Source organism: Urocampus carinirostris, chromosome 7 (genome assembly GCF_059441175.1).
Source record: "Urocampus carinirostris isolate Australia breed hairy pipefish chromosome 7, RoL_Ucar_1.0, whole genome shotgun sequence".
Lineage (NCBI taxonomy): Eukaryota > Metazoa > Chordata > Actinopteri > Syngnathiformes > Syngnathidae > Urocampus > Urocampus carinirostris.
This window is the reverse complement of record NC_142355.1, coordinates 31,492,494-31,505,408: the sequence shown is the minus strand read 5'-3', so window position 1 is coordinate 31,505,408 and position 12,915 is coordinate 31,492,494. Positions and strand designations below refer to the sequence as shown.

At 38.8% G+C, this 12,915-nt stretch overlaps 1 protein-coding gene across 1 annotated transcript; it reads left to right on the top strand.

Moving 5' to 3' along the window:
• The first annotated feature begins 3,882 nt into the window (after positions 1–3,882).
• Positions 3,883–7,576, top strand: LOC148362963 (prolactin-like). Its single transcript, XM_088340570.1, has 4 exons — positions 3,883–4,003; positions 5,706–5,807; positions 5,998–6,201; positions 7,276–7,576. Exons 1-4 carry the CDS (start codon positions 3,911–3,913, stop codon positions 7,468–7,470), a joined length of 594 nt encoding a protein of 197 aa, XP_088196696.1. The 5' UTR covers positions 3,883–3,910; the 3' UTR covers positions 7,471–7,576.
• The last annotated feature ends 5,339 nt before the right edge of the window (positions 7,577–12,915 follow it).

Genomic DNA, 12,915 nt, shown 5'->3' with positions numbered 1-12,915 from the left:
TTGATTCTAGATTTTATTTTCTATTTAACAAGGATTACAATAAAATATTAGCTACTGTTTGCAATTTGACTTTTATTTTAAACATCACCATAAATAAGCCAACAAACGCCTCACAAACTTGAGTCTGAGTCTGAATTTCAGATTTGGCCTTTTTAATTTATTTTTTTTCATCTGTTATTTCAAAGTCAGGGGTTACTAACGTTGTACCTCTGGGTACTGATTAGCCCTCTCAGAAGAACTCATAAGCCCGCCAACAGGTTCTGGAAACAGATCACAAGTGATGGGTCATTGTGATTTTCTTGGGAATGTGATATCAACCGGCATAAGAAATCATTGACATAAACAATGTCTCAAAATACATGATCAGTTACTTCAACATTCTTTATAAAATTTGGCCTGTAATTTATATATGTCAATGATAAATGGTCTGCATTTCTATAGCACCTTTAGAGTCAATGAAGACCTCCCAAAGCACTTTACAATATACTTCACACACACACAACCGATAGCGAGAGGCAGGCATGGCAAGCGTCTTGCCCAAAGACACTACAGCACTACGGCTCTTGGCTCCAGGGAGCCGGGAATCCAACCTGCGACTGCTTGGTCCCAAGACGAACGCTTTACTTCCTGAGCCACTGCCGCCCTATCTTGTATTTTGCAGAGCCACAAATATATCTTCCATTTTCATAGTTGATTTTTAATCTCTCGTGTACCCATTATCAAGACATACTGAATGGTTTTTAGATCTTGAGTAAATCGCAAATATGTCTGTGGAACTGTCGTGTTTAAATATTTTGGAGACAAACCTTTCCCCAAATAGGTATTGGGTACAGAAGACATTATTAAGTAGTTACTTTCAATAAAAGCAGTTACTACTTTTTCCAAAAAGGAACTTAGTAACTTTGAATGACTCTAGTCATAGTAATTTAAATCACTCGTTGCCTTTATAGAAGGTAGATGTTTTTTTTGTGATTGATAATTAAAAAACTATAATAAGATAGTAATAACAAGGTGTTAATTTAGAATAGCTTATCAAATTGCCCTTTATGTTAATCACAAAAGCTGGTGAGCCCTGGAGGTTATGGATATAAGTTGCCCCTTCACATTTTAATATTTGTTGAGAAAGACTAAAATAGATCACTTTTTAGAACCTTTTTCACTTCTACCATTGTGCACACAGTTTAACAACAATTATATTTTTCCTTTATTTACGAACTAATTTCATCACTTGCCAACATTTTAAGTACCAATCATCAGTGGTCTACACAGACACTAGGTGGTGCTAGAGCTCCTATCTCCCTGACCCGCAACGTGCTTTTAGGATTTTTTGCCACCACAAAAAGGGTCTAATTAACAAATATAAAATGAATTATACCATGTACTGTAGACCCCCACTACTTTGTGGCATCTAGATGAACAATACTCTGCAATCCATTATCCCAGATGGCATATTGGTGCGAGTGGGGTACACCAGAGTGCATTTTTGTTGGGCTCTGGGTTTTCTTTTCCTGTGCTGCCCATCAAGTGTATTGCACCTGTGCAGCCAGGATCCATTATCCTTGATTGCACTGCTACTACGCACCTTTGTCAGAAAACGTCCTGTTCTGGCCCGTCTAAAATAATTGCATACTTGTGGCCGCAATTCATTAGTTTTGTCATGCATGCAGGTTCTCTTTTATGCTCTTTCCACCTAAAATGAAAATCTCCCATGCAACAGTAATCCATTACCCTTGGTTGACAATTGCTGCCAGTGTGAGCCGCCACAGTGCATGTTAAAAATGGGGAGGGGGATTGTGACACCTAGCATATTGCAGGGGGTTCTGGTCGCCATTGATAAACGAGGCATTAGAGCAGATACAAATGTATGCCTGTGCATTCATGGATCCACATTCGAAAAATATCTTCATGCATTTCCAAGGTAAGACTCTTTATCAGCACCCATGTGGCCGTGATCTATTAACCCTGAATAACTAGTGCTGCAAGTGAGGACCAACAGAACACGATTTTGTCGGCCTGGTGGCTCTTTTTTGCTCTTATTGGGGGGCCAAGGAAGTACATTTGTCATGTGTGGCGGCTCTTTTCCCCTCATTCTTTCTGCCTAGGAAAATCATCTAGATGGATGTGATCCATTATCCCTGATCAACTATTGCTGCAAGCGGGGTCCTGGGAGCTACTCAGTGGATTTTTGCATATCTGAGGGTGTTGTGTCCCCATTAGGGGGATAACGGAATATATAAATGTCTGCATGTAAAGGTATTCAGAAATCCACATAAGGAATTAGAATATCATTTTTCCTCATGCACTACCAAGGTATTTCATACAGACTTGATCGACGGATACCAATTAATCTATCATTTTTTGCTCCTGACCTGGCTGCTCTGACAATTATCACAATCTGACCTGCAACTCCAAAAGTTTGCCCACCCCTGCCCTGTTGCATCATTCCTATGCTGACCCGTAATGGTGAGTTTTCCACTCCAGTTGTCCATTAAGCGCAAAATAACCAAGTCACGTGATGTATTACGTTTAAACAAGCATATAAATTTCTCTAATCGGCTCATCATTCTTTTAGATCACTTGGCTGGTCCAACCAAGAAGACAATAAATACTACGTAACCATGACTAAAGGTAGGTTTTATAACAAGAACGCACTATTTTGGAATCTTAAGTATAAAGCTGTTGTTGTTATGCCCCGATTTTAGTTTGCCTTGCGGCATTGATGCTGGGTCCTTTTTACCTGTGCGTGTGGGGAGCCCCAATTTGCAGTTACGGACAAAGCGGGTGCCCCCTCCCGACCTTGGCCGACCTCTTTGAGCGCGTCATGCAGCAATCGTCCAGGATGAACGGCATTACTAGCGACCTGCAATCCGTAAGACAACCGTATATTGTCTTATTTTTTTGCAAAAACAGATCTTCCTTAAAATTGACTTTAATTGCCTTCATTGTCCTTGATATCAACGTTCTGAAACATTGGCCAACAAGATTGGACATGGCACTTCGGGGGTAAACATGCAATAAAGACTTAAAAGAGAAGAAAACGATATAAATACAATCAGGATGAAAGTCTGACAAAAATATTCACAACATAGTCCTTGGATACTAGAAGCACAGAGCAACTTTTTTTCAAGCTTTTGGAAACACATGCCGTCTTGGTGAGACTACTATGCTCTTTATTTTGATTTGAACAGTAGGTACGCAGTTACTACTGTAAAACGTATTATTACTTATAATTCATAGAGTGACAATAATCTTACCTATATAATTATAAAGCTGAGGCACGGCCAATGAGTGGGTAATTTGTCAGCGGCACTGTTCTGAGGTCATGAGTACCAATCTTGCTGCCAGCCTTCCTGTGCAGAGTTTGGATGTTCTCCCTGTGCCTGCGTGGGTTTCCTCTGAGCACTTCAATTTCATGCCACATTCCAGAAACATGCATGTCAGGTTGATTGGCCGGTCCGAATTGTCCTTAGTTGTGAATGAGCGAGTGAATTGACTGTCTCTGTGTGCCATGCGACTGACTGGCTGGCAACCGGTTCAGGGTGTGCCCAGCCCACTGCCCGAAGATAGCTGGGATGGGCTCAAGCCTCCTGCGACCCTACTGAAAATAAGCGGTGCAGATAATTATAAGCAGGCACCATGCATGAATTCTTTCATGAGGTGTTAAGTTGGTCCGTTTTAAATGTACTTGTCATTATTTTCGTATGCAGTGAATTAAAAGATTTATTATGATGAATTGTTTTACAATAAGAGCTTTAATGCCTTAAATATGTGACAAAAGCAAAGGAAGTAATATCACCACAAAGTTTATTTTCTAACAAAAAATACCAAAGCCTCAAATGATGCAATACTCGTAATTTCAGAACAAATTTGTTTTCCCCAGTGATTTAGTATCTCGTATCAGTAATATCAAATGCCGCTGCCTGTCAATGCTAAAGTCTGGCTCATCTCTGAAGAGCAGGATGACACTGTACACTGGGAAAACAACAGCGACCAGATGATGAAGGTGCTGTAGTCAGATCAGGAGGCTTATCCTGCTATTGGTAACCAAAGAAACTAGTACTATCTGTTTCATATGGCAGAGAAAATCCTGATTTAAAAAAAAAAAAAAAAAAAAAAAAAACGCCTGGTGAGAGATGCTGTACTTGTCCAAGACACACCACAGGAAGTGGTGCCCCTACGACCCTGGCAGTTAAGGGATCCGCGAGCCGTGAATGGGCTTAGAGACTGGCCTAAGTTGACATAATAGTGCAATATTCATGAAATGAAAAAGAATTCTGCATCCTAACAATAGTGCACGTCGAAAAATAAGACTCAAAACTAATTACGCTCATATCTTTGGAGTCTACCTAATAAAATATCTAACTTTCTTCTTTATTCACTTTATAACACAAGAGATTGTTTTTAATCACTCGATATCCTGTACCGGTATTTATGTTTTATCTTGTACTTATTTCTATACTGTATATTCATGTATTGGCTTCGAAAGAAAGTGGATTTTCTTGCTCTCCCTCACGCCATGTTTCTCTCTCCATTTCCATCTCTCCTATGTTTGTATCTGTCCCATTTTCTCTACTTCTCCACTTCACCTTCTCTGTTTATGTCTCCTTTCCTTTTTTCTCTCTCACTTTCCTTCTCTTTGTCACTCATTTCATCTTCTGTTTCTTTTTCTCCTCTCCTTTTCTCTCATTTTTCTTTCTTTCTCTCTCCTTTTGCCTATTTCTCCTTCTAAGTTCACGTTTTCTTTCTCTTCGTTTTCTGTTTTCTCTCTCGCTCTACTCATTTCTCTCTGTTCTCTTTCCTTTTAATGTCCTCCTTTTTTCTCTCTCCTTTTGTCTCTCATTCTCCTTGTTTTTCTCTTGTCACTCTTTTCTCTCTTTCTTGACCTTTTTCCCTTTCTACTGTCCTTGTTTTTCACATTTTCTCGTTCTCTGTTCCTCATCCTCCTTTTTGTTCTGTTTTTCTGTGTCTCTCCTTTTCTGTCTTTTTAAAATTTCTCCTTTTTGCTGCCTCTTTCGAGTTTTTTCTCTTTCTGCCTCTCCCTCTCTTTCTTACCCTCTTTCTCCATTTGTCTTGCTGCCTGTCTTTCTGTCTCCTTCTCTCTCCCTCTCTTTCTGTTTCTTTCTCTCTTTCTGTTTTTCTTTCTTGCTCTCTCTCTCTTTTTGCTTCTCGCACCCTCTTTCTCTCTGTTTCTCTCTCTCTCTCTCTTTTTTCTCTATCTGTTCCGCCATCTTTCTTACCTTCTTTTTCTGTTTGTCTTTCTGACTCTCTTTCTCTCTCCTTCACTCTCTCTCTCTCCCCCCCTCTCTCTCTCTGTTTTTTTCTCTTTTTGTTTCTGTTTCTCTCTCTTTTTGTTTCTCTCTATCTGTTCCTCTATCTTTCTTATCTTCTCTCTCTGTTTGTTTTGCTGTCTCTCTCTCTCTCCCTGTCTCGTGCTCGCGCTCTCTGTTTCTCTTGCTCTTTGTTTCTCTTTCTGTCCCTCATTCCCTCTTTCTGTTTCTCTTTCTCTCTCCCATGAACCCTATCTCTCACTCCCTCTCTCTCTCTCTCTCCCTCTCTCTCTCTCTCTCTCTCTCCCTCTCTCTCTTTCCTCACACACTCTTTCTCTCTCTTTCTTTCTCTCTCTCTCTTTCTCTCTCTCTCTCTCTCTTTCCTCACACACGCTTTCTCTTTCTCCTTCTTTCACCACTTGTCTGTTTTTCTAACAGGATAACTACCTGCTCCCAAGCCGCAATATGATCAGGAAATTGAAATGTCACACACGTGGCATCCTGACACCAGGCGACAAACACAATGCAAAAAGTCTTGATGTGAGTACATTGTTTAGAAGATCACAAAAATCCAAGTTGTCAAATGATAACGTCCCTGTATATATACATATAGAATATCTAGAATATCCCCCAAAAATCAAGTTGTCTCTAAGGAATAACACCTCCCCAAAAATAGAGCAACATAGTTGATGTACTAGTGGCAGTCCAAAAAAAGTCAATCTATTTACAGAGAGAGCAGTTGACCAAAGTGATTCTGAGGCTCCTGGGGGCCTGGGGGGACCCCTTGTCACAGCTGCACCAGACCATGCGCCAGGACCAAAACAGGAAGGAGAACCGTGAGCAGGACTCCGGCCGCTTCAGCACCAACACGGTTCTCGAAATGAGTGATATCATGCAAGAACTGAGAGACGGGGTTTTTAAAATGGCTGAGAAGGTCAGCATTATCGATTGAGTTTGTTTATTCCTGTATTTACTTATTAATGCTTATGTTTTAAATGTGTGAGATTGAAGCTGAATTCTTTGACCATGAGTGTATTTTTGATGTCATGTATGGATAATTAAAGTGGACAACAATCTTTCTATAGTAAAAACATCCAAAAAGGCATTTTATAGGTCACTGCAACATAATGGAAACCTGCAGTAATTAGATGAAGCGCCAGGTTAAAACAAAAACTCTATATACATAATTAACATTAGTAACATAGTGTATAGTAAGCACTACTTTTATATAACGTATGTGTATATGATTATGATTATAAACTTACAGGCAAAGGAAAAATGAAGCCTGATTACTTTTGGTATGACATGAGTTGAGCTGGTACGGTGGTGTAATGGGTGGATGGGAGAGGAATTGTGGATTAAGATTAAAATGGTTTTAAAATTTAAACTTCAGAGGATTCTCATGTCCATAGACAACTTTGTTGCTTTAATCGTCTCATCATTAATAATTGGCCGGATCATACGGTTACGGCCATATTCACTAGAAAGGGCGACGATGCACGTGCTTTCTTTGTATATTTTGATAATCGGAAGCTTGGTTTCCATGGTTATGGTGTTTTGCTTCTCCCTTTAGCATCCTTGTAAATATTTCGGACCTATAGCTAAACCAAGTCTAAACGGAATTAAAAAAAATACATCGAGGGAGGGAATTCAACCTATAGAAATCGGCATCTTCATATTGCCGTGACACAAACCAATAGCAGACAAGCATCTCTTATGACGTCGACCAATAGCAGACAAGCATTTTAGAGACATATAAGGCACTTAACTCGCACAGTCTTATGTACAAACACCAAAAAGGTTTTTGGGCACGCAAAATAATTTGTTGTTGACGTCGCGTGGTGGGGGAAATGCCATAATGAGGAGCCGAAGAAACATCTTATCTCACATAATGTAATCATATCTTAAGTTACATATGCTCTTACCTGAGGGGTGAAAAATGAAGTAAGTAAAGATTGTATGCATTTTATATTTATAATTCTAATTCATTGTTTGTTTCCTCATTTAGATGAAGCTCGAGGGTGTGCTAAAGAGTAAGTCGACGGCTTCCGTCCACTCGCCCGCCTTTGTCTCCTACAAAAGAGGCGGGGCCAGCTCATCAGACCGCAGCGACCTCCTCTATTGCCTCCGCAGGGACTCGGACAAGATCAAAAATTATCTGCGCATCCTGCAATGCTCTACTCTGCCAGAACTGGACTGTTAAATTATGTTAAGCAATTCTTAGTATAATATTGTTGCAATAGTGGTTGTTTTTGGAGCAGTGTTGAAAACGGAATGGGGGAAAAAAAACGATGTGTTTTGTAAGTGTGATAAAATTCATCCAAAGGTTTTCTGTTTTAACGTCGAATTTTGTATCAATTTAACTAAAAAAAATGCGAAAAATGATCCCTTCAAATGTCAGGGATTTTTTTTTCTCCTGCAAAAATAATCTTTCATTGGATTTGCCTATTCTAAAAGGACACTCCAATATTTGACTACTAGATGTCACTGTAATGCAACCAATAACGAGTGCTATAAGGGAGATTACAGACCACATAGACTCAAAATTATATCTTACTTCCAAAATACAACTACAGTTATACCACAAAAATACTACTAAGGAAATTCTGCAAAGACAAGAATAATAGAGAAATATTACAGAAATACTTCTACTTAAATACAACAAAATATTACTACAGTAATGCTACAAAAATACTATAAAATACAACTTTAGTAATACCGTAGAAATGCTACTACGGAAATCCTACAAAAATCCTACAGTGATGCTGCAAAATTACAAGATACAACTAGAGTTATATCACAAAAATACTCGGGGAATGCTGCAAAGACACGACAAGAATAATAGAGAAATATTACAGAAATACTTCTACTTAAATACAACAAAATATTTTACAGTAATGCTACCAAAAAATACTACAAAATACAACTTTAGTAATACCATAGAAATGCTAATATGGAAATACTACAAAAATCCTACAGTGATGCTAAAAAATGACTACAAAATGCAACTGTAGTAATACCACAGAAATGCTCATATGGAAATACTACAAAAGTACTATAGTAATACTATAAAAATACTTCCAAAATACTACTAAGGACATAGCACAAAAATACTACAGTGATGCTTCAAAATGACTAGAAAATAGATATTAAATCTACTGCTTATAAAAAGCCATTATATACATTTTGATGAAACGTCGATTTAAAAAGAAATAGAAATAAATGTTTGCATTAATATCTTTACATTTATACAAATGATAAGAATTGGATAGGTCTCCGAGCCTGGCCCTTTGGCCACATTTTGAAACTCTCTGAGGCCAGCCAATTAAAAATTTTGCCCACCCCTGATTGGACGATATAGTCTAATCGAGGGGGGCGAGGGTTGGGAGGGGGGGGCGCCCTCTGGTGATGGGGAATCGCCGTGCACGACTCCAAGGCGTGGCACAAAGAAACTAATTAGCACATTTAAACCGCCAGTATTATTTCAAACAGGCTCTGCAAATATTCAATATTTTTGTTTATGATCACAAGTTTGGAGGTATTATAACTTCTGTTGTTAATACGGGAAATAATCCATATTTGTTTTGAAGAGTGCAGGTTACAAACCTCACCACTAGAGGGAGCGTGGCGCCTGTGAATGGTATTCTGTGTAACGACTTCTAACAATTATCAGACGCCATCACTCAAGCAAGACACGACTCTTGTCTTTTCTTCACTCTAAAATAAAAACAGAGGCGTGTTCAGGAGAGTGAGTGATTGCTATCGCGAGCTATCGCTAGCTTCTGAACGGCCAGTGATTATTGAGCGCTCGCGTGCCCGAGTAATCACGGGAGAAAGTCCGCTTACTTTGATTTCCAACATGGCGTCGACAGTGCAGAAGATGGAGGATCTCACCCTGACGAGTGCTGTTGGCGATGTAATATATCGTCTTACATTGCCTGGTAATGTTTGTGAACAATGCAAGACAGGTATGACCCTTCCACTGCGTTTAGGATAACCTTAACTGTGTCAATATGCGAACTGTCGCTCATATCAGCCAACTGGCTCAAAGCAAGCTGTAGAACGAAATCCATTGTACTGTCGTCGGCCATTTTGGATCAGTAAGGCAATCACAGTGAGCGATTACAAAACGTTCAGCAGTGCGCGGCAAGCGATTATCAAGAGACTACATGTCTGATCACTCTCCTGAACACGCCTCTGGTTCGTAAAATGTTTAACACAACCATCATTTAGTCACAAGGACTGTGGGGCATTTTTGAAATGTATAAATTGGGGTTTTGTTTGGAAAATCGCGAGGTGAAATGTTTGAGGAGCAAAACAAGGGTATTTCCGTTTTTTATTTTTTTTTAAACCAAAATTGAGGACAGGTGGCCATTTTGTGACGTTTTGTATAACTCCTGGGCATTTATTTGATTTTTTTTTTTTAATTTTGCGAATTTAGCTTAAAGTGTAATATAAGTTCTGCTCATGTGTTTTTGGTCTATGTTCATGCCATTTCCTGAAGGTTAAACAACAAAACTTGACCGTTTTTTTTTGGGGGTCAATTGTTTTGTGCGTAAATAGTTACTTTATCCACCCCCGTAGGGAAATTCACACTTCCAGGAGTATCCTTGTGTTAGAAAAATAGAATAAAATAATGATATAGAGTACAAAAATACCCAATATAACAATATGCTATAGTATTTAAATAGTGCTAAGGAAAATACACACAGTAATAAAAATAGGGTAATATGCTAATGTGGGGGTGGGGTTTATTCTGGGCTTTTACTCCCCCAGGTGTAGTTAAAGAGCCTCATGACATGAGGAAGAAATCATCTCCAAATGTAATATTCTGTAATGATTTCTTCAGACAATTATAAGATGAAACTATTTAAACTATAAAACTATTTTCTGGATAGCGGCTATTACGTGTGAGGCCTTTAACACAGGCACAACAACAAACTAGCCCATGGGTCGGCAACCTAAAATGTTGAAAGAGAAATATTGGACCAAGGGGAGTAAGAGTACCGTTTCTTCTTCGTAGATTTACTCAAGTAAAAGTATAGTGATTTAAAATACTCCCAGAAGTTCAAAGTGTACTCAAGTAAATGTATTTCGTTACTAGCCAGCTTTGGGCTTAACCGACCCGTTTTGGGGGGTCAGAACCCCAAAATTCAACTCAACACTTCTTAAAAGTATAAAAATGTAACATGGTTTTCCTAGGACAGAATAGAAGTGTATTTGAGTCCTAGGACAGTGTTTTTTTTAACCCTTTTTGAACCAAAGTACACTTATTTATAAAAAGTTCAGAGGCACAACATCCTTCAAAAATGTTTGAAAATGAAGTTATGTCAAATATTTCACTGTACTACCTCATAAGAAGGTAATTAGTATATAATAAGAAAATGATACTTAAAATAAAAAGAATTATGTGCTTTATGTCTTTATTTTTACAGTGCAATTTTAAACCACTATGTTAGAATAGAATAGAATAGAATATACCTTTATTGTCATTGCTACAAATGGGCTAACATATTGTGACAACGAAATTGGGCTAGCTTCTTCGCTAGGCCTCCCCGAGAGCCTCGTTTTTGTTTACGTTCCCTCCGCCGCCTCCGTCGCTTGTTGGGCGGGCAGGTAACCCAGGGAGATCCCGGTGGTCTTCGTATGTCCTTTGGGATGTTGTTGTTGGTGTTGTAATCGTGAAATGAGTCGAAATCTAATCTTAGACCCAGGTTAATAAGTTCCTGGCGACTTAAGGTGATAGTTGCCGAACAGGTATTTATCAAAGAAAGGATGAGAGATAAAAGAACACTTAAAGTAAAAAGATTTACTGGAGAGCCAATTGAAGCCGCTGCGTATAGTCGCGCCGCCATCTTGAAAGAGTTATTAAATGTACTGTGCTACCTCATGAGCAGATATTTAGTATGTTAAAAAAAGTACATAAAAATCTACTGCCACCTGCTGATATGGACTATTACAGTTGATCGTCTGAAGATAGCAAAAATACTGAATAATGGCCTGATTTTTTGGAAAGATAAAATTGGGCGAATTCCAGCGGCACACTAGAAAAGGTCTCACGGCACCAAAAACACTGTCCTAGTATATTTATTATTTGTGACTTTTTTTAACCACCGAATTAATATTTTAAGTGACTTAAAAGTATAGGTGTTTTTCAGTGAAAAACTGGGAGAGATAAGACACTCCGGGCTCTAAGCACCCCCCCAAACTCTGAACCTCAAATCCCCCTTTGTTTAAATCACAGAACCCGAATAGATTCCAGAAAAAATGAAAGTAGGCTGATTTTCCACTGGAGTAAATCAAGCGAATTATCTGCTTCATCGTGTCTATAGCTAATAAACATTAGTGGAATGACCGTAAAAATTGTGCATTGTGTAAATAATTGGACAACCGTCAGCCATCTTTTGATGGGGAAGGGGCTCGGTAGGAAAACCAGAAGCCCAACTAATGTGGTTTTACTTCTTCAATTTTCCCTATTAATTGCATTTAAGATGTACCGATTGAATCCAGATTTCTCATTTAGCCGTTTATTCATCCATTCTTCGATCTTTTTTTTTTTTTGCTTATGAAACTGCCAGCGAAATGTTTTTTTTTACCACGACACACGTTTAGTATTTTATTTTGTAACATTAATAGGTTTAAGTTAGCTATTTCAAACTCGCGGCCCAGGGGCCAATTACCGCCAGCGCGAGGACATTTTGAGCCCCCCGCCCTAATATGGAAGTTTAAAAGGACAGTGTGTATGATTAAGAGACTCATGGTGGCAAAAGAGTCAGTCGTGTAAAAAAAAATATATTGATTTAAATACAAGCAAAATTATATTATCTTTGATGTAAACATGTATGCTTTTATATACTCATAGGTAGAGAAATGTGCATTTATTTGACATAGCACAAACTAACTGTCCGCCATTGTTCTGGTAAGGGAAAAACAAAAACAGTTCTACTTTTCCCTTTTTTTTCTTTTTGTTCTACTTATTCCTTTCTTTTTCTGATTTTTTTTCTTCTTCTGTTCTCTTTTCATCCTTTCTTTTTTTTCCTTGTGAAAGGGTGGTCAATACTATAACATCTCGTGGTCAAATAAAACACAATGTCCCTTTAATGTAAGTGCAGCCCACGTAAATTATTATTGATTGATTTTCATATTAGCAACCCCGAGACCCTATTGAGGATAAGCGGTGCAGATAATGGATGGATGGAGATTTTTCTGATCCAATTTTCTCTCTGTCTCTCTCTGTCTCTCTGTCTCTGTCTCTCTCTGTCTCTCTGTCTCTCTCTGTGTCTCTCTCTCTCTGTCTCGGTCTCTCTCTGTGTCTCTCTCTCTCTTTGTCTCTGTGTCTCTGTCTCTGTGTCTCTCTCTCTCTCTGTGTCTCTGTGTCTCTCTGTCTCTGTCTCTCTCTCTCTCTCTGTGTCTCTCTCTGTGTCTCTGTGTCTCTGTCTCTGTCTATCTCTGTCTGTCTCTCTTTGTATATATATATATATATATACATATATGATAACAGTGGGAAAAAACCCGATTTGGTCCAACGATACCCTAGTTCCGGCGCCCCCCCCGAGTGAATTGAGTTTGAGACCCCTGGTAGATGTTCTTTCGGTCTTACGTAATGACGTTGAAAAAACAGTAGAGGGCGACAATAGACCATTTTCAA